Genomic DNA, 22026 nt, shown 5'->3' with positions numbered 1-22026 from the left:
CAAAATTAAAACAAGTAAAGAAGCTTTAAGTTTTGCCGGTATACCGTCCACCATTTAAACGATTTTCGGATTTAAAAAAAAAATCCGTTCAAACACTAAATTTGCAACAATTCCGGTGAAGAATGTCGGTAAAATCGTCAAAATACCTAATATCGGGGGTTCCGTTATATGGGGGTCCACGAAGACGTGGACCTGCACAGACAATTTTCTGTCATAAGCTGTAGTAACCATTACGAACTTCAAATACCAAACTTGAAAAATCATCAAAATACCTTATATCGGGAGGTACCGTTATATGGGGGCTATACGAAGACGAGAACCTGACCAGACAATTTTCTGTCATAGGCTGTAGTACCCATTACGAACTTCAAATACCAAATTTGAAACATTTCCGGTGAATGATGTCGGTAAAATTATCAAAATACCGAAAAAAGGGAGTTACCGTTATATGGGGGCTATACGAAGATGTGGACCTACATTACCCATTTTCAATACCAAAAGTCCTGTAGACATAATACACATTTGAGTAAGATTTTATCAACCTACTTCATTTCGTTCGGAAACCGTCCGTCCAGAGACAGACGGACATCGCTAAATCGACATAGAGTTTTATGCTGATCAAGAATATATATTTCGAGGTGTTACAAACGTAATATAACCGCAATACGATGTTGGAGGCTATAAAAATAATAATAAAATGAATAAAGTTAGCTTTGTACCAAATTGTCCGAAGAAATAACTGATTGCGTTTGCAAAATGTCTGCTCAAAGGGATCACTATGGATTTCATTTCTAGAGACAGCAAATCTTCGTAGACTTCTACAATAACAAATATATAAAGCCCTCAAAGACAAATGAGACATTCCCTTTTTTGCAAAAAAAAAAAAAAAAATACAAATATGGTGTTTTGGAATCTATGAATCTTTAAGCTACTCCATGAATTTCCCAATAAAATAAATTCAAGTTAAACAAATTGTTAATCCTATCTGATTGGAAAATTAAAAGCATTAATGTTTTGTTTGTTTGTCAGGCACGTATAATTTAAAAACGGATGCAAGGGAACCCATTAACATCAATTAACACACACACAGACACAATTATGTATTTATGTATATACTCTGCTCTTTTTGCATTTAAAGTTTCTTGCAATATGGTGTTTTATTTTTGCTATTTGCTTCATTTTCTTTTTCTCTATAAGTATTGTAATATTCACTACAATGTTTTCTTAATTTTTTTTTGTGAGTAATGTTAGTTGTCATATTTTTATATTCGTATTTTCTTATGGTTTTTTGCCAAACAATTTCATTTGCTTAGTTGTTTTTTTTTTAATAATTTTAGTAGGCTGCTCTCATCAGATGTGGAAGATTCGTTCTTCCAACCACCTGTGGTTTGTGTTTCTTTTTTTTTTATTAATAATATGTTGAAAGATGATATCTTAATTCTTCCTTTCCACTACTACAATATTTGAATGTAACTTGGGTTAAGTTGTCTTTTTGTTCAATCAACAAAAGAAGAACAGGCATACATATTTATATGAGAGAAAATAAGTTAATTTATTATTACAATTATTAAATTATTAATTAAAACAAAATTATTTGAAATGTTTTACAATTTAAAAAAACGCAAAGTCAAACACAAAGAAATTCTTAATTGCTTTGGGAACTTTGCGTGTGGTGTTCCATGGGTTTCTTGAAAATTTACAAAACAAAAAAAAAGGAAACTATTATGCAGTCATCATACATATGTTTTGTTTTTAATATTCAATTTCATAAAAACAAACACAACAAAATAATGCATGTGGAACATAAAATATATTCAAAAGAAATTCGTGGTGTACTATTATGTGTTGTTGTCGTTACGTTTAAGATGTTCATCAGTTTTAATTCATTTGACATTATTATTGTTATTATTATTATTATTTACTAACTGATAGTTGTGTTGTCATTATTAGGGTACTTTCTATAATAAAGGGAGGTTTCGCGCATATAAAGGAATTTTAACTCTAAACAAAATTATTGTTGCAGTTTGTTGTTGCTTTTATTATTTTATGTGAGAATCTCATCAGACATCTCACCACAATATTATTATATTTTTCTGGAAATAGTTAAACGAACATAAATAAATATGGGGAAGGAAATGATGCCTAAACGACGAATTATTTGAGAGTGGTTTGATATTACTTCTTTCATCATCATCATCACTGTCATCGGGAGATCAACCACCGTTGCTGTACTTGTTGTAGCCCTTCGTTTCAATGCTTTTTGAAAATGCGACGCCAGGTTTTTGCTTTGCGCCAGCACAAATTTTGCGCAGCATTTGTATTAGCCACTGGTTGGGGTGATAAGGATTTTGATGTCGATAAACGCCAAATAGATGTCATCAAAGATCGAGACGGAGATCTGCTATTTGCGGACAGTAGATCTGAGGCTACTGATGGTATGGCGGCGGGCAATGATGGCGAACGTAAATATGTAGCTGCCGACGATGAGGATGAGGCCGTGACCGCTCCTGCACGGAATTCACCGCCACTATCAAGAGGCGGTGGTAACGATAAACGGGGCAATAAACTCTTTTTTTGTCGACAAACTGCATACAAAGTAGCCGATACGGTGTCGTCATCGTCATCATTTGAAGTTGTATTCAACGTTGTGTTGGATGATGAGTAGGAGCTGCTGGTAGAGGACTGACTGTGGTGGGGATTTTGGGGCTGGTTACTGGGGTTAATAAGTGTATCTTATCTTAGCCATGGATGCTTTAGACATTCCGCTGCCGTTGCCCTTTTTGCGGGATCGAATTGTAGCATGGGCTTTAAGAAGTCGGCAAATGCCTCGGCCTCCTCCAAAGACCATTCGTATTTCTCATGCAAAACAGCCACTAGGCCCCATGGCTTCAAGCCAGTTATGTTACGTAGTTCACCTTTGCGGTTGAAACTATGTGTGGCGTAGGCTCCCCTGAAGACAATGTGAGGGGGAATGGGTCCCAAAAGTTCAATTATATGGGCAATGTGGTCTTCATCCCTTGTGTAGTTATCACCCGAATGTGGTTCGAACAAATAATCACCTGTGGCCAATTCAAAGGCCATGCAGGCTGTACTCCATATATCGGCTGATGTATCATAACCTGCACCCAATATCACTTCCAAGGAACGATATTGTCGCGTTTGTATGTCCTCGGTGAAATGCTTATCGACCCAGCAAGCATTTCCCAAGTCGGCAATTTTAACCTCAAAATCACAGGGCTCTAAGGCAGGATCCTTTGGCCGGGTTTCGGGTTCTGTTGAAGGCCCATTGGTAATTGCCACTGGTTGGTGCAGTTGCGGTTGCATTGGACTATGCTGTGGTGGCTGATTCTTCGGATTCTGATTTGCTTTATTGTTTGTTTTGCTGGTGTTATTGTTGTTATTGTTAGCCCCCTTCGTCGGGGGTTTGTTGTTTTGATGTTGTTGTGATTTCTGCTGTTTGCCTTGACCTCCAGCATCACCTGTATTTGACAATTGACCTTTCAGGGTCACCGAAGAACTGCTGGTGGAGTCGTTTTGTTCGCCTTTAATCGTGTTGCTGCCACTGCTCGAGGATGTTGTTGAGTTACCCGCAACCACTTTTGTGTTCTTTTCGTTTTGTGGTTGTTGCTGTTGTTGCTGCTGCTGCTGATTACCCTTTTCTGTAAGAAAATGTTGAAAAAAAAGGTTAAAAAATAGGTTTTCTTGGAATGAATTGATTTTTGCTTACTCTTGTTTTTCTTTTTCTTCTTCTTTTTATTTTCCGTTGTGGTAGCAGGTGCAGCGTTGTTCTGTTCAGCATCACCCTGTTGTTGTTGCTGCTGCTGCTGTTGTTGTTGTTGCTTTCCATTGTTGGGTTTCGAAGTCTTTAATTTGATGGGCTTCGCCGGCTCCTCCATAACGTGTTCATCGTCATCATCAGCATCAGCGTCCGCCGCCTTTTCCTCAGCCATGTCATCCTGTAGATCTTCATCGTCATCATTATCGGATGCATCGCCATTCTGTAGGGACTTTCCGCCACCATCAAGCTCAGTTTTCTCCTCCGCTTGATCGCCATTACCCGTGGCACCACTTTGTTCCAAATAGTCCCATTGTTTTTTAAAAAGCTCTAAACGCTTCTTGGCCTTCTTCTTCAGCTTGCGTTTCTTGTTCTTGCTCATCTTGCCCGTTATCTGTGGCTCCCTATACTCCTTGGGAGCCCGGCTGACAAACGAAGGGAACATCTTGAAGTTCATTACATAAAGTTCGGTAGCTTCGTTCGCCAGCTTTCGCACATAGTTTTCGTTAACGCACAAAAGCACATTTTCGGGCTTTATGTCGGTGTGTATGATTTTACAGCATGTATGCAGATAATCAAGTCCTTCGAGAACCTGCCGTGTGATTGTTTTCACATTTTCGATGGGTATTCCACGATAATTGGACTTGCGTATCAGTTTCAAGAGATTGTCACCAAGCACTTCGAACACCATGCAAATGTGTGTTCCATTTACACCCGTTATCTTAAAGTCATCCAACAACTGGACGGTTTTCTGGCGGCGTGGATTATTTGGATCTGAATCCCGCACCGATTTGAGTATTTTTATCTCATCTCGAGCTGTTTCGGCAAAATGTTGAGCTGATTTCACAATTTTAATGGCCACATATCGCTTCTCTTGCAAGTCCCAGCAAAGCCAAACGGTTGAAAAATGACCCCAACCTAATTTTCGCACAACATGATAGCGACCTGGAAACAGAGAACAAAAGCGTTAGACTACAATAGGTAAACACCTTAAAAAGTATTGTACATCCATCCATCTACTCTGTCTACATTACAACCTAGCAGATATATGAAGTCAGTAAAACTAATGTCATCATTGAATAAGTCCATTCTGTAATGCAACAAACTGTGCGGCGCGATTTTTTTAGTTAGCTTGACTGTTTAACGTTACTATCAGGTTGATACTAATTCCATGGTTCATGTAACTAGGTATGGTACTTTTATTTAATGCTAAATACAAGCCAGCCGATCACCTCGTCTCGTTTCGTCTCCACCCTTCCACCTTGAGTATTTTTATTGTTGTTGTTATCCCACCATCATCATCATCGTCGCCTATTGACCATTGTTATGGTCATTGCATTCTTTTCAATTATATCATACAAACATACGTACAGAATCGCTTGTACATATATATGTACACACATGTATTTGTGTGTGAATCATGGAATTACTGGATTTTTATTCTGCAGTGACATTACATTACGTTGAACTTGGGGTTGTGGTTCTATCCATCCAGAAGCTGCTGCTGCTGCTTCTCGTCTGCTATCATTCTGTGGATTATCACAATACGAGAGGTTAACGACAGTAAAACATTACCAGAAGGAAATTTTATATTGTTGAATACAATGCCAGTGAAAGTATTTAGCACCCATCGATTGTTCGAAATTGTATTGGGAGATAATACATTAAGCTGCGGAACCATTGTATGAGTTTAGATTGCAAAGTGGATGTACGCTTATAGTTTTTTTTTTTTTTATAGCATAATGGGTTGCTGTCTGAGAAGTGTCAAATTCGGGTTAAAATGTGATTGAAGGTTTTAATCACATGTGGAATATTGGACGTTTTCGTCATATGGCGTCTATGCCGTACTCCATTTCAGCAGGTTTAATCTTTTATTATAAATATTAAAAAATTTCCATCAAAGCTACGACCGGAGAGATATATCTTGACTTTTTTTGTCTGGGGGTTAGGGTACCTATCAAGAACCCAACAACATAGCCAGGTGATCTGACGGACCCCCTCTAAAATATTGAATATTAACACCATTTCGAAATATTTTCGAAAGATATTTCTGACTATGTTGTTATATGATCTAAAAAAATAAACTTCAGACAAATCCCTCAAAAACATGTAGCTACGAATTTAGCAAACTTGTTGCATGTATGTAAGTATATTTTTTGCCCGCCCTGTCTATGTAGCGTTTGCAAAAATTACATCATTTAAAAATATTGCCAAATCGAATGAATACATGTTCTGTTGTGTTAGTATTTTATCCCTAACGAGGTCTCGCTGAAACATTTTTTTTAATTTCTTTAGTCATAAAATTGAAAATATGCGTTCTATAAATAATGTACCTACATATGAGATTAAATTGGCCGACTTGATTGGTTCAACAAATGCCACTAAAACTTTTGGGCACGAGTTTGGGGCAATGTCTAACAAAACCCCTATTCTTTACAAGATTTTCAAATAGAGGTGAAGGAAGGTGATGCCTAAATTTCTCTGGCAAGGTATGGAGAAACAAAATACTATTAATTGGCCTTGGAGACTTCAGTATTAAGAATGAATTGAATAAAGTAAAAAAGAAAGAATTGAAGATAGGAAAAGAAGTTCTAAACTTGTTCGTGAAGTATCTTCTTTCGGAAGCATACCCTCTGTGAACAAATTGGCGAAGTTTCCTCCACACTTTTGTGGGGAACTAAGGACGAAATGCAAGATTTACTTTATTTGGCAGGCTATACGATCGATTTTTGGGTCCAACAAATGTTTACATAGAGTGATTGCGTTCTGGATTAACATTAACATAAAGCAAATGAACTAAATCTTCCCCCTTTCCCGCAGTAAAATGAAACAGGTGTTATAATGTAATAAACGATAGTGAATTGTATTTCACCCCCACTGATTAAAATTGACCACATAGTACGAGGTACGTACCCCACCCTCCATATGTATTAATTCATTCATGCTGTAGCCAGTCAGTGTGTGCGTGTGTAATATTTGTGGGGCAGTCATTCTCATTGTCGTCGTTGTTGTTTTTGTTGTTGGTAATGTAAACAAAAACAAGAAAAAGACACAATGCCTAAATTCAAATAGATATTTAAATAGGTTGGGTTGTGCAGATGATTCTGATGATGAGAAATCGCAACAAAAATAAAAATTCTGACACCACATTTCAGAGATTGACTTATATCTTCAAAATACATTAATAGACGTTGTTAACTAAATGTGTTTTGATTGATCGTCATTTGTTGATGGCGATTTCGTCTTCTCGAAACATCTAATTAGTGTGCTCTACTGCGCGAGTGAATCACTGCGGAGCAAGTGACAAAATCTAACTATTATTTTAAGAGCTTCTACATAAACGTTTTGTGTCATTCGGCGCGCGGAACATTACGGGAAGGCATTATGGGGATTATATGAAATGATTAAAGCATGCCTTCACACTGATAAAGAACGAAATACAATAAAAAAAGTAACCGCATACCACCATATTTACCTTGGAAAAGATCTCCAATATTTACTGGATGATAGCCTCCCTTGCAATAGTCTTCTTTAAGTTCTTGTTCCTCATTTTCGCTATTCAATTCTGATTCTTCAGAATCGTTGGAAGAACTACGTGGTGGATATTGATATTGTTGTTGTTGCTGCTGATGTTGTTGTTGTTGCTGCTGCTGCTGAAGTAATTGCTGCTTCTTCACATATTCGGCATGATAGATGGGATCAACATAATGTTGCTGCTGATGGTAGTGCAAATAGTCGTCATGATTTAAATGGTGTTGTTCCAAGTAACCATCTTGTGGCATGTAATCATCATTGGAAACCTCATTTGGATGTATGAAATTTGAAAACTTTTTGGACGAAGGCGTGCCAATGTATGTCGACTCATCCAAGGTATTCGATGAGCCAGTGATGGGAGTATTGCCCGCCAATGAATTTGAACCACTGGATGATGGTGCGGCACAAAATGATTTTGAGATTTTGGTAGAGATGCCACACACTTCTGGCATGGAATTCGGCGATTTTAAAATAAGATTGTCTTCGAGGAGATGATTGCTGATTGCAGCATCGGATGGTGATGGTGTTGCTGCATCGTTTACATCGTTCTGAGACATATGCTGCTGCTGTCCTCCACCTGCACCACCAGCATTGCCGTTGGCTTTACCACGTTTCTTATTTGGCTTGTGTCGCTTCTTTTTGGCTTGGATGGCCAAAACCCGTCTGTTGACGTCAGCCTTGTTCATTTCTGTGCTTTATTGTTTTCCTTCAGAGGCGGTGACAGACCACAACAAAAAGAATAGAAATATAGAAATCGGGGTCAAATTTATCTCAGTTTGCTCGCTGCAGGCAGTTTACTTGCACCCCATATAATGTTGTTTGTGCTTCATAAACCTTCTTCCGGGGGAGTCCTGACGACAAAAATTGTTTTGTACTCCTAAACATACAACACAACAGAAATATTATAAATCAATCAATTGTTACCACTTTTTTTATTGTTTTTGCCAAAGAATTTTGTTATTTGCAACCAACAAGCGCACAGACACACTCACGCACACCTTTAATATTATACTCTACTCTCATCCAAATCAATCACTCGAACTTACAGCAGAATGGGTGGTTTTGGACGACAACGACGTTGACGTTTTTTTGGATGTGATAAAAAAGAGAGACCCAGACGGTATTGCCTTGGCTTGCAACGACCCAGTTAACTTCCAAAGCAGTTGTATATATTTAGGATTATCGCTTTTGACAAATTAAAAAATTATTTAATATTTCAACGAGTACTGTGTTACTTTATTTTAACAATTTGAAACCGAAGTTTGTTCTACACAAGTCCGATTGATTTTGTGAATTATAATGAAAAAACACACACACGGACACATTCACACTGCGAAGAAAAGAAAAAAAACACAACAAGAACAATGCAAATATCTAATTGGACATATGCTTGTCCTTGTCTATTCCATTCAATATTATACGTGCCGCAGCTATTAGACATCTATAGTGGTCTGCTCTCCCCGCCACTTGAAATATATTTTCGCATATTTTCTCGTTTGACATACAAATAGAAATTTCTGCACACTATATTTTACATCACTAGCGTCTTGTTATAATTGCACAAACATTATTCTGGTGTATTTTTTGTAAAGTTTTCTACTTTCAATTATTGGAAAATTGCTTACATAGGTACAAGAACAACTTTAACCAAGTGGTAAAAACACGTTGGTTATTTGGTTGATAGAAAAACTAGAAACGACACAAAATGCGAAAACTACCACTTCTCAATGAAAACACCGAGCCAGGCAACAATGTAAATGACGGCGGCATTCAATTTAATTTCTCGGAGTGGAGTATCCATCATTGATCTGCATATACTGTATTTATATTTTCAACGTTAATAGCAGTATTAGTTTTAATTTACAATTGGATTGGTGAAGGAAAAAAAGGCCAAGAACAGAAATATATTACACATCTTTATCGAGAAGGTATATTTCTGACTAATTTTAAAATGTTAATGGTTTCGGCGACACATAACGTTTGATTGAACCCTATGAATGCATTTTAACAACCAACTAATAGCGTGCTTACATACGAATCCATGGAAACTTCGTGGTAGAAGAATTCAGGTAGTCGGATCAATGCGATTTTGGAATTGAAAATCTTGAATGAAAAATTATTGAAATTTGACAAAATTGTTGAAAATGCATATCATTACAAACTCCGATTTGCGTTGTATAAGAAAACATAAAGATCTACTTATTTTTGACAAAACACTATAAAATTTTTGACATATTAATGTTCCCAAGCGTTGTTCCATCTACCTATAGTCTTCTACCATGATCCAGTTGTAAAGTGCCCTTTCCAAACTAGCTGACTACCTATATAAATGTCAAAATTCATTATTGTGATTGAAATCGCAGAACAAAAAATAAACCAATAGCCAACAAAGTATCAAAATTGTAAAAGTATGCCTAAGTCCAAAGTACCTTCCAGGGTTAAACATGATAGTGGACCATGCACAAAAATAGCACTTTTACATACAATTACTCTGTTCCAAAACCTGTAAGAATCGCCTAGTTTTGCAATTTTTTTTTGCGAAATCTTATTCAAAACTTTAACATTCTTGCAGTTCTGGAACAGACCAAAAATCCGTTACTGGGCTAACCCTTATATACAATAATTTTAATGTATGTTTGTCTGTAGCCAACATTATTGTGATTGGTTAATAATCAGGGCTAACCCAGATGGAAATTTGGTATTAAAAGTAGTTTAAATTTAAGGCGTGTTCTATATACCCATATTTAGATTTATCAATTATCAGAGTTAAACGTATGTAATGCAAATATATTTGGCAGTTAAAAACAATTCCATAAAAAATGTAGTTGCACATTATATGACGATCTCGAAAAATACGGAAATAATCAAGTGTAATTTTTGAAAAACGATTAAATGTGTTATCCAAGTCGAGTAGCTTGGCTGAGTGCTGAGAGCCAACTGCATAAAATTTATCAACAGATTAAAGTAAGAAATTTGTTTAAATATTACTTTATTATCAACTGAATACTAAGTTTGCCTCTTTTAGATAGATGTGTAATTCTTATAAGCTATGAATTTTGAAGAATATCTTTTGAGAGATTTGAAAACAAATACAACATCACAATAATACACTTTTCTAAATATAAATATATAGGTAAATACATTCACACGTATTGCGATACTTTAAAATGAATAAATCTATGGCATTATTTTGTTCATCCATCATCACTTTGTTTATATTACATGGAAATCACAACCTTAGTGGTCTGCTTTGTAAACGTTCAATTAAGCCTGTGCATTCCATTCATTTAGAAAATAATAATAATAAGAATAGAAATAGAAAAAAATATTCACTACGATCTACGAAAGTACAGACATCAAGTGCTAAATTTTTGAAGGTACATACAATTATTTTATTTTGATTTTATGTAATTTTAGCTTAAAGCCCAGCATTTCGCTAAGAACTCCAGATAAGGCTGACAAAATCACTACTTTGATTGTTGTAAAAAGATATGGATTTGCACTGAGCCCGGATATTTTAAATGGTGTCTCCAGCTCCTTCAATAAATCAGATGCCAGTTTTAGAACACTATTTGAGACCATAAGTTCGTCTTTCTTTTTGGGTTTCTTTTCAATCTAGAAAAGGGAAAATTCATACAAAGTGAATTGATACATCTTTAAATATATATAAAAAAATGAAGAACATACCTGTAAGTAGAGGTTGATCTGTTCCGTTATTAGTACAGAAACACTTCGGTATTTATGGTGAATTTTATTGCCCAAGGTCATGAATCGCAGCAGGAAAATTCCAATTGTGCTTGACCACAACAATGCTTCCAGATTTAGGTGAGAGTGTAAATGCACTGAATCCTTTAACCATTCGACGCTTAAGAACGCCAACAGCAACAAGGTTACAATGAAAGCTGCCGATACAATGATGTCAACCGAACGTTGGGGACCCCGTTTCTAGAATCAGATGGCAGATGTTATTTGTTATTATTTTTGCTCCCCATTAGAAATTTCTTACCTTTAAATACGAGCGTACACTTAGCCAGGTTTTAATATTTCGCACTTTGTTCAAGCGGAAATGAGGTAAATTAGATTTCCTGGCTCGTCTAGACGACGTTAGATGTGAAAACAGCTTGGCATAGAGAAATCTGACGAAGAACGTTATATTATGAAAGGTTAATTAACATCACATGTTTTTTTTTAATTTACCTCTGTTTGAAAGTACGTTCGGCCACACTAAAAAACATGAAAAGTATGAGGGTCAAACATAAACGGTTGACGAACCCTATGATCAGAACCGTTCTCTCCCACTTGGTGTCGCCAAATGCAAAACGAAAAATAGCGGTGAACGAAAATGAAGCCTTCTCCCACAGCATCATTGGTAAATCCAAATAATTGATTTCGCTGGATTTTTCCGAATCCATTGTTATTTCGCACAGCCTACAGAAAACCGGTATCAGTGATAATACAAATGAGAAAAATATACCGATATAAATGTAATCGTTTGTTTCGGGCATCAATTCAACGTTCTCAATGATTGCAGAAGATATCTCCAAAACAGACATTTGGGCCTTTTTAATTTCACGATGATCCCAAATAGTGCAGCTAACTGAAATGAGGAAGCCACACCACTTTAAGCAATGGGAGCTAATATATAATATTTTGATTTACTTACTCCTGTCACTGGTCCCATGGGGGTTTAAAATGACGGTTGGCGTATAATCCAAATCGGATATATTTTCGTCCGAATATTGATTGCCCTTATAATCATCGGAATTATCATACTCTGAACTGTAACTGCACTCGTCACCTACAATGGGGATGATTATTTCGCATAAATACAAATGGGATAGTTGTTGGACTTACTGTTTGTTGTAATGCCCAGCCATTCTGTGGCAGAGGTCGTGCATTCGTTGCAATTGGACGTGTTACCACCTTGTGATGCTGGACTTGAAATTAAATCCCCATCGTCTCCATCTTCTTCGGTCTCATCACTGCTTACATCGCGGGATTTGGCGTCACTGTTGTGTGTTTTTATTTTGCGCTAAAACAGATTTCAGGTTTTTTAATCCTTTTACTCTATTTGGTATTTGATGAACACCTACCTCTGTCATTAGCTCCACCCGTTCATGACTGTTGCCAATATTTGAACGTAATCGTAAAGCGTGTGGTGACGCATTGTTGTCCTCACCACTAGAACTCTTGCCATTCAGACTTTCAAATCCATCATCCTCTCCGACAGTACGACGTGTATTCGAGGCATTTTGTCCTTCTGCCGGTGCATTTGCTGCCCGCTGTTGTTGAGCCGTTGTAGCTGAAGACCTACTCATTAAATCTTCATAGAATTCTTGTACGCAATCATCGATACGAACAGATTTAGTTGGCGATAAACACGGACTGTTCGACGATGGGCTGGAATTTTCACCTTTTAACGATGTTCGTGTACTACTGGTAGTGGATATTGATTGCGGAGAGGTTTGCTGCTGCTTCTCCTGCGTTTCTGCAAACTTGACATTACGCTTGCGTAGAGTGCATTCCGCGGCGTTGTTCAATAAAAAGTCTTCTGAATTTGTGATTGTATCACTGAGATCTAGCTTTAGTTGTGATAAATAAGGGGGTTGTTGTGAAGCCCCCAAGTTCAGTTTTAAAGATGTGGGAGGCTGTTGGTAGGGTGCACATGGAATTTCCAAAATGGATTTAGATGGATTTGGATTAGATTTGGTAGTAGCCGCCAAATCATTGCCACCAACGCCTGCCCCACTTGTATATTTTTTGTTATTTTCCAACAGATCCTGGCTTCTCAATCTGAAAGGCATGGAAATAATTATTCTATACGGCTTCCAGATGGAATGCGCAACTCACTTAACTAGCTTTTTGCGTCTACGCATGAATTTTCCTTGTCGCCCATTGCTGCTCTGGCTGGCATTGGAGTAACGTCTTCTTTTGCACTTGACGCCTCCAACTTGAGCTATATTCGTAGCTACTATCTGAGAGTGTATTAGACTTAGTAGAAGACTTAAGGCCATAGGAATCAAAAGCTCCGAAAGTGAAACGATATGCTGAAATGCATGGTATGACTTGAACATAAAAATCGCCTTTCAATCTTTGTTGCATCACTTACATCATTCTCTGATTTTTCATCGTTGTTTGTAATTGTTTGGCTTAAGTTTGTCGCCGTCGTCGTCGTTGTAATGCTATCGCTGCTTACATTTAATGCTGCTGTAGCTTCCAAACGATTCACATTGCAGGTGTAGACGGCCCAATTTATCATTTGGGTTAAATAAAGTACGAATAACAAGCCGAATGCATTGCGGGAGGTTTGCTTCACCCACCATTGTGCATAGAGGGGCAGAAATATGTAACGTAATATTGATAAACGTATCACAGTTGTTAATGATTGTTTCGGCTTAGCCTTGGGAAAGCTTGAACCTACAAAAGGCGGACATAGCAATACAGAAATGAAAAACAGGAATAGAACAAGTGTTTCAAAGCTATACAGCAGGTGAATTTAAAACACTAAACTTCATTTTTTTTATAAAAAATTGTATTTCTTTAACATTCAATTTGGCCTTACCTCTAACCAAGTCTACATCGATTAACTCGGTCTTTAGCTTTGCTGTCTTCAGAGCTACTCCGCTATTGAAGCCATCCAATATTTTCATTTCAACTGTCTTCTCCCATGGTTCTTTGTCGTAGGTTCCAATCTTTTTCTGATACCTATAAATAGAGAAAAATACAACGCACATTTGTATATGACTGTGTTTCGGAAGTGCTTTGTCTTATCTCAACAACAACCAGCACGACCACATACCATGAGACTATTTCATCCAATATCATAATACCAATCACAAAACTGCAGTTCTTTCTATTGATTCACAATACGAATGACTTAAAATAGAAGTTATTTTTGACCTGGTGAAAATCTCAAAAATGCAGGACCACCGAAGACTTAAATGTTAACGGTTTTCAGCGTTTTTGCAATAACAGCATCGGCCAACGTTTCGTTCAATCCAATTCCAAATTTCTTTCAAGTTTTTTTTTTCGAAAACAAAAAGAATTGATTTTCTCAATGTTTACTTCATTTCTTTTCCTCTGTTTTGTTTCTGATTGGGGGATACATAAGTCGACTTTTCTTGTAGCCAGTAAACATCGAAGTAATCGATTTGTTGCTTGTCGATAAATTAAACGGGAGAGGTACAATTAATAAGGATGTTGTGTCAGCTGCTAATTTCACCCATTTATAGCATGTTCACACGATAAATTGAATGACGTTGTTTGCTCTCAGAATCACGTACACGAATTAACCCGTTCATACGGCACGATTCGTAATTCATAGTAAAATAATTCCTTTTTTCAAAAAATTTGTTTGTTTAATTTAAATGGGAATTTATACGAAAATACATTAAATTCACACTAATATGAATAGAAGAATTATTGTTTTCCTCCCAAAGATTTATTATATCATTAATTTTACAATTTTCATTCATGTTTTCAACTTTTTGTGTAAATGTTGACATTTTGGACATATTTTAGTATTTTTCTATTTTCAAATTCTGCTGGAGAGACACTTGTTAAACTTTTTTTCTGCCGACACAAACATTTTGAAAATATTGCATCTTTTGTTTCCAGTTTTCTGTGGAAATTTCAACTCGTGGACAAAATGCGCACCTCGGATGAGAGAGAAAACAAAATGTACTTTCGTTTGAATGTACATACGCCATTCAACATTGTAGTTTTCATTCATAATTTTCAGTCTTCCCAAAAAATTTTAGAATTTCATTAAATTTTCCTATTTTTAATTTTTAAATGTCATAATTTATTTTTTCGATAAATGCTCTCATTTGTTAGGGATGGGATATATTTTTCGTTGTTCTGAGAGTGATTTGATTTGAACAACGTACAAATATAAGTGTTCGCTCAGGAAATTTTGTGTGAAGAATTAGATAGTTTTTTCATAGTTAAGGGCCAAACAACGAATAGAGAGCGAATCAAGTGCAGTGGAAACGCCACATTAGATTAGTTGCTAATCATTAGTACAATTATAAAATGTTCGAATCACATATTCTAATACATGCTCTATAAATGAACCGAACCGTAAACCAAACTTTTAAGCCGCACCAAAATCCGTTTTTAAACTTAAAAAAATGGTTCGGTTCACCAAAATTGGGAATTTGTGTCGGAACGTAGACAACGTATTATTATTTTTTATTAGTTCCCTAATTTTAAACATATACAGGCCGAGATGAAAAAATTGCAACCAATTTCAGACTGCTGTCATTTCTATACCACTTGTCCGACAACTGTTAAAATTATTCCAGTGACAGCTCTTTATATTGTTTACAAGCGTACAAAAGCATTTAGGTGAGAATTTACCATTACCGTGCGACCGTGGGTGTAGCGTAGCCCGACGTGAATAATGTGGATGGAAGAAAACAGCAACATCAACAGAAATGGTTCGAAAAGTAAAGAAGCGACTTGATTGAAACCCGAGTCGCCGTGGCCGAAAAATGGCTCGTGAGCTGGCAAATATTAAAAAATAAGCTCGGGGTAAAGTCATTGAAACTCCAAAAAGTGCAAGAACTTACACCACAAAAGAAAGAGCTAAAGAGTTGTTTCGCTTGGCCGAAAGTGGTGAACTGCCGAATTCGGTTTTCTCCGATGAGAAAACATTTGCTGTCCAGCAGTTTGTAAACAAACAAAATTATCGTGTTTACTTGCCAAAGAGGTCAGCTGAAAATGTGTACCTTAGGTTGGCCACCAGAACTCAAGCGCCAGTCATGATGATGGTGTGGGCCGCCATAACAGACGATGGTCGCTCTCCGCTCGTATTAATCGAATATTATCGCGAAAATATTCTGATGGGCGTATTAAAGCCTTGGGCATGCAAAAATTTTGGCCGCAGACCTTGGACATTCCAACAGAGCTCAGCTGAGTGAGACACTCAGCACGCGCCACCCAAGAATGGTTACAAAATGAGGTTGCTTGCTTCATTTCCAGCACACAATGGCTACCAAATTCTCCGGATACCTTTCCGTTGGAATATTGTGTCTGGAGTATTTTGGAAAGCAAGGTTGGCACTACAAAATACCAAAGTGTCGGGCAGCGTGTAACGGTTTCACTGGCCGTTTAAAGGCCAAAATTCGTGCCAAAAGTGACCAATTCGAATAAATTTAAACTTATTCTAAAATTTAATGCTATTTTCGACATTTTTTCTTTCATTTAATAAAATTAAAAAAAATAAAAATTATGGCGCTTGACTTTGTTGCAGTTTTTTTTTTTTGTTAACTCACGACTAGTGCAATGAATTTTGACAAGCAGTTTGTGTGCTGGACTGGATAGTAATGTATTTATGCATAACACTGAACAGAACCGAACCATAACCGGCGGAAAAAACAAAGCATGCTTCAAAAGTCCGCGCGAAACTCTGAACCGAAATAATCCTAATTGACAAATGGAAAAAATAAACATGTAGACAACTACTTTTCGTTGTCTGATTCAAATATTTTCTATGATAAGCGTTGAGAGTATTTCATTGTCTATATTTTAATTTGCCTACGGTACTGTTGTCGTTGATTTAAAAGTCCCTAGCACTCAGCTGGTCCAAAGTATTTTTCGATCTTTAAAACTCTATATCTTTATCGATTATGTTTTGTTTATTACTTTATTATTGAATCAAACGACGCGATTTTCCTAAATATTTCTTATATTTATGCACTTTTTAAAAGTTTAATAGTTTATACTTGGTGAGATTGTGTAATTTGCAACGAACATTGGTTTGGAATAATCTCAATGAGCGAATAAACATATCAACAACCCAAGAACGTAAGAAAGAATCATTCAAAAGAGAAACATGGAGCCAGACACATCGGATGTAAATCTAGACTCAATATTGGATCAAGCTGGCGATTGGACATTTGCAGGAGATTATCAGTTATTGCAGTGGATGAATAAAATATCACAGGTTATAATAATGTGTTTTGAAAATTGATAACGATTGCAAAATTGTTTGTACAAAACATAAGATGCCGCGAGGCTAATAGGAATGTAATAGCAATAGGAATACTATCCAATCGGAATCATATTTCTTTTTAGAATTTGCATGCTAGAGCTTCTCGAACTACAGAAAATTTCGATCGCCTCAATAATAATGTAAAATATACCCACAATGCTCTGGATAATGTAACCAACAGTTTGACGGCGCTTCAATATGGCAACCAGTTTGTAGAATGTCGGGTAGAAGATGATGATGAAACGGCTTCACCCAGTGGGAATAATCTACAGCCCACAAATGGCGTTGATGTAAGTTTTACAACTGTGTCTTCTTTGGTATAGACAACGATTTTAAAACGAAATGAATAAGTGCATGTTATGAAAAATAACATTCAAAATTCTTTTTAGAAGTTGGATAAACCAAGTGCAAAAGAAACTTTTGCTGCCTTTTTGGATAACAATCTAAAGTTATTGCGTATTTACGAAAAATATTCAATAGATGTATATGATTCAGATGATGATGATGATGACGTCGACGAGGGAAAGCGTGAAAAGACGTAAGTCTCTAGTATTCACTTAACAATAAACTGCTTATCATTTATGGTTTTCGGGCTTTGCAGTTGTATTTTTCAACCCGTGAATCCATACAATGAAAGACCTTTGCCACACATCTTTGGTTCGAAAGATTGGCATATGTCATCACATGTTGGCCTTCAATACGAACAGCGTGAATCCTCTTATTCTGGAGATGAGGCATCTGATGCATTCTCGGAATCATCCTTGTCGGCTGCAGCTGACAATGATGATTCCTACGAGACAAATTCCGAATGTGCTTCAAGTTTCTCGGCAAGCAACAATACTTTTGGTGGCAATTTTGAAGTCAGAAACGCCTCATCAGCCTTAATACCTCCTAAAACATCGAACTCCCAGTCATTTAGTGAATCAAGCTCTGCTCAATCGTCGAGTGCGAAAATAATCAACTTCCACACGCCCACTAACAATGTTAAACGTTCTGAAAGTAGCAGTTCTACAAATTCTAAAAATCCAAGTTTGCAAGAGTCAAATGCAACAAAGGTCACAACTTTACCGAAACCTCGACCATTTCAATCGAATATACCGCCATACACAGATTTATTTTCAGAGCCTCCCGAAGATGTGCAGTCGACTCCCTCCTCAAGCATTTCCCGTAAGACTGTTAATCTTTTTAACGATGACGATGATGAGGTATACAAACATTTAAGTATTGCCGGAAGCATACGCAACGAGCCAGTAGCAACTACTGAAAGAAAAGCCAGTTTTACTGGAGAGAAAAAGCCCACAGTGGACCAACAAAGCATTGCTAAACCCAAAACATATGAAATTCCTAAACCAGTTTTTGTTGATGAACTCCAAGATAAGCTATTCCATAAAACAGATACTCCCCGAAGCGCCGTTACTGCAGTGAAGCAAAATAATAAAACACAGTCTACAGCTTCTCCAGCAAATCGTCATATTAATTTATTTGATGATGAAGACGATGATGACGATTTCTTAAGTGCTTTTGTTCGAAAAGATACACCTTCGAAATTAGAGTCACAACCAACGCTTGCCACGGAAAGTTTGAAAAAACCATCCCCTGAAATAAATAAGTTTGTTGGTGTTAAAGACAAAACTGAAAATAAAAAACGTCATATAAACCTATTTGAAGATAGCAACGATGAAGAGGATGATGTCCAATTCAAAACCGGGCCGATAAAGGGAAGCGAAAAACAAGATATTATTACAAAGCCAAGCATTTTCAGTAGTTTAAAAACCACAAATCTGTTCGATGATGATGAAGATGAAGACGAGGATAACCTTTTCAAAGTCAAACCGAGAATATTTTCAGCTGGTCTGGATAAACTTGAAAAGAAGACAGAAATATCGAGCATTGCTCAAAGCAAACAAACACCTGGTGATGTCACTACAACTCCTGCATTTGAAACCAAGATTAAGGCAATTGACCTATTTGAGGATGATGTGAAGGAGAAGACAATATCTCCAAGCATAGAAAATCCCAAAGAAACTGAAAAAAATGTTGAAATTTCTGAAAAATCCAATGAAGTTCAAGAGAAATCATCTGATATTAAAGAAGTCCATCATCAAGCTGCCCTTAAACCCCTCCCTGGAGACGTGAATGAGCAAAATAAAGACAATGAAAGTATAATACCATCTCCAAAACTATCCAGAGATACTTTGGAAGACACCCATGAGGATACTCATAAACATCAATCAAATAATTTGAAAACGGAGAACTTATTTGATAAAGTTGTTGCATTACATGATCCAACCGTACAGCAGAAAAATGCTTCGGAAGGAAAGAAAAGTATTTTTGACGATGATCTTATAATACCATCTCCTTTGCCAAGAAAGTCTAGCGTAGTACAGGAGGAGGATGTCCCGCCTTTAAGTAACAACGTAGTAGAACATAAGGTTCTGACAGATAAAGAAAAACAACATACGGATACAAGCAAAGTTACTACACCACTCGCCGCAAAAATTACAAATTTGTTCGATGGCAATGATGATAACGTTACTAATCCGGATGAGGCTGATAAGACTGTGTCTATTGATGCAAACGTCGGTGAAGAAAACTATAAGCCTGATCTGTTTTCCACTGCCTCAGAAAATAAAGAGAAAGAAGAATCTTTGGTTCAATCGTTCAATCTTGCAAAAGAAAGTGGTAGAAATTCAAATGTTCCAGAGGATACAGTTGGCAATGTTTTTGAAGATCCACCTCATATTGATATACCATGTAGTGATGGTTTTATTAAGAAAACTCCTGAGATCAAAAACGATAATAATCAGTTGGAACAAAATGCTAATGAACCAGTTTCCGATGAAGGTTTGACGGTGCCACCGGAAGTAGTAACATCTTCCAGCACTAAGACATACAACTTCGATTCAAGCCTGCTTTTTGATGAGCCACCTGATGACAATGATTTCTTTGAATCTCTGGGAAAGTCCTCTCAAAATCCTAGTGTGAAATTTGGTGGCTTCGATTTAGATCACGATTTGTATTCTGAACCTGAAATGTCCAAAACTGTAACAGCACCAGCCGATAAGGTTTCGGAATATAAAGGATTACAACTGTTTAGCGATATACCACCTGAAGACAATGATTTTGAAGACGTTATTGAGCAGCGGGACACAAAAGAAATAGGCACTACGAAAAAACTCAGCAGTGTATTTTATGATGATTTCAATGAAACTATTCAGGCTATAGATCGCAACCAAAATAGACCTTCGACTTATTTACATCCAGTGTTTGATGAGGAACCACCCAGTGTTGACAAGCACATCAAGGATGAATCTACTCTTGTTAAAAAGCATGAAGCTCCAGCGGACATAGAAGGAAACTATGTGGGTATTGAAAATGAGAGCGATGCGAATGTGATTAGTGAGAAATCGATCACTTCCCAGAAAGATAACGAAAAAACGGTTGTCGAAAATCTAACCAGAATTTCAGATAAAGAAGTGATGATTGCCAAGACAGTGTCAGATGAAAATGTGACTAATGTAAAATCATTTAATTATCGTCCAATTTCAAAACTTCAAATGCCCAATTTCAATATAAATGTCCAGGCTCTGTTACCTGGTGGTGTTGGCAAGACTAATTCCTCAAAAGTAATGCAAAAGCAAAGAGAAGAAAGTGAACAACATATGCCTCCATCGACACCAATTGAAACGAAAGCCAATCACGATGGTTCCCCAAGTATCCAAAAAGATCATATTCTACCCAATGTTAATAAAAATCGTGTAAGGGCCCCTCTAAATCGCAGGCCCTCAACTCGAAAAGCAAGACAAGAAAATATTCGAAAATCGTTATTGGAGGAGAATCTAATAGATGACCAAACCGATGAAAATAATATGACGGAAACACATAAAAATTCAATGGTTCATGCAAAACCTCCCGAGGGTCCTGAAAATAAAGATATTTCTATACATAATACAAAAGGTCTTGAGATTGAGAAAGAAGCTGTGAAAAAAGAAGCACAGAAAGTTTCCGCGCTTAGTTTTCTCGATGGAGATGATGAGGAAGCAGACGACATTGATTTATTTAAAAATATCGTTAGTAAAAATGTTGGAAATAACCCCAAAAATACAACGGTGGGAATGTCAGCCACCTTAACATCGGCGGGTTCCATAACTACAGTTTCCAATAAACCTTCAGTGTCTGCCGAGATAAATACAACAAATACCAAATCGCCTGCAAATCCTTTAGTTACTTCCAAAGACAATCAAAATCCTTTAACAACACCAATGACATCCATTGCAGCAAAAACACCATCAAACCTGTCCTCCTCAGCAAGTAAAGAAATTACTAAACCTAGTTCAAAATCACTTTTCACCGACTCCGATTCTGAAAGCGAAAGCGATTTCTTTGCTAAGTTAGTTTCATCGAAACAAGCGAATTTACCTAGCCCTGCAACGCAAAAAGTAAAACATAGTGTCAGTGAGCCACCACCAAAAATGACCGCAACTCAAACGATTGCATCCAATTCCAATAAACATTCGTCTCTCTTCAGTGATGACAGTGACGACGATGAAGATTTCTTAAAGCCAAGCACCAAACTTCCACTATCGAAAAGTAAACCAAAAGCAACGACACATTCCAGCAGTATTTTTAGTGACATCGATAGTGATGATGACGACAATGATCTGTTTAAGAGCACACCCCTAGGTAAGTAGTCTGTGATTGAATCCTCAATTTAATTATA

At 36.9% G+C, this 22026-nt stretch overlaps 3 protein-coding genes across 5 annotated transcripts in view; 1 reads left to right on the top strand and 2 right to left on the bottom strand.

The window, feature by feature from the left end:
* Positions 1 to 969: 969 nt before the first annotated feature.
* Positions 970 to 9087, bottom strand: LOC101899337 (SRSF protein kinase 1). The gene is made up of 4 exons (XM_005176453.4): positions 8935 to 9087; positions 7251 to 8186; positions 3728 to 4720; positions 970 to 3659 (listed from the first exon to the last, which is right to left on the bottom strand). The coding sequence occupies exons 2-4, from the start codon at positions 7993 to 7995 to the stop codon at positions 2734 to 2736; spliced, it is 2664 nt and encodes an 887-aa protein (XP_005176510.3). The 5' UTR covers positions 7996 to 8186; positions 8935 to 9087; the 3' UTR covers positions 970 to 2733.
* A 1194-nt stretch (positions 9088 to 10281) lies between these two features.
* LOC101899160 (protein phtf) lies at positions 10282 to 14416 on the bottom strand. Its single transcript, XM_005176452.4, has 11 exons — positions 14109 to 14416; positions 13872 to 14014; positions 13419 to 13726; positions 13160 to 13356; positions 12403 to 13102; positions 12164 to 12341; positions 11973 to 12107; positions 11507 to 11906; positions 11316 to 11445; positions 10997 to 11254; positions 10282 to 10924 (listed from the first exon to the last, which is right to left on the bottom strand). Exons 1-11 carry the CDS (start codon positions 14132 to 14134, stop codon positions 10697 to 10699), a joined length of 2703 nt encoding a protein of 900 aa, XP_005176509.1. The 5' UTR covers positions 14135 to 14416; the 3' UTR covers positions 10282 to 10696.
* Positions 14417 to 16930: 2514 nt separating this feature from the next.
* Positions 16931 to 22026, top strand: part of LOC101898985 (WASH complex subunit 2) — a 5311-nt gene continuing 215 nt past the window's right edge. Inside the window, exons 1-4 of one of the 3 annotated variants that reach the window (XM_020039879.2) lie at positions 16931 to 17258; positions 17390 to 17596; positions 17699 to 17844; positions 17908 to 21989. In XM_020039879.2, coding sequence (XP_019895438.1) covers positions 17148 to 17258; positions 17390 to 17596; positions 17699 to 17844; positions 17908 to 21989 — 4546 coding nt within the window. In that variant the 5' untranslated portion in view covers positions 16931 to 17147. Of the gene's footprint in view, positions 17259 to 17389; positions 17597 to 17695; positions 17845 to 17907; positions 21990 to 22026 lie in introns of all 3 variants that reach the window. The other 2 variants (XM_011297855.3, XM_005176451.4) reach the window with 2 other exon arrangements.

The sequence above is a fragment of the Musca domestica genome, unplaced genomic scaffold, assembly GCF_030504385.1.
Source record: "Musca domestica strain aabys unplaced genomic scaffold, Musca_domestica.polishedcontigs.V.1.1 8, whole genome shotgun sequence".
NCBI lineage: Eukaryota > Metazoa > Arthropoda > Insecta > Diptera > Muscidae > Musca > Musca domestica.
This window is presented reverse-complemented; position numbering and strand designations above follow the sequence as displayed.

Excerpts from the sequence above, each read along its gene's own strand:
- LOC101899337 (XM_005176453.4), bottom strand. The coding sequence starts at position 7,995 with ATGAACAAGGCTGACGTCAACAGACGGGTTTTGGCCATCCAAGCCAAA. Across the intron at positions 4,721-7,250 it reads TATTGGAGATCTTTTCCAAG|GTCGCTATCATGTTGTGCGA; the intron begins GTAAATATGGTG and ends CTCTGTTTCCAG. Across the intron at positions 3,660-3,727 it reads GAAGAAAAAGAAAAACAAGA|AAAAGGGTAATCAGCAGCAG; the intron begins GTAAGCAAAAAT and ends ATTTTCTTACAG.
- LOC101899160 (XM_005176452.4), bottom strand. The coding sequence starts at position 14,134 with ATGATATTGGATGAAATAGTCTCATG. Across the intron at positions 13,357-13,418 it reads ATGAAAAATCAGAGAATGAT|CATATCGTTTCACTTTCGGA; the intron begins GTAAGTGATGCA and ends CATGCATTTCAG. Across the intron at positions 11,255-11,315 it reads GTGTACGCTCGTATTTAAAG|AAACGGGGTCCCCAACGTTC; the intron begins GTAAGAAATTTC and ends ATCTGATTCTAG.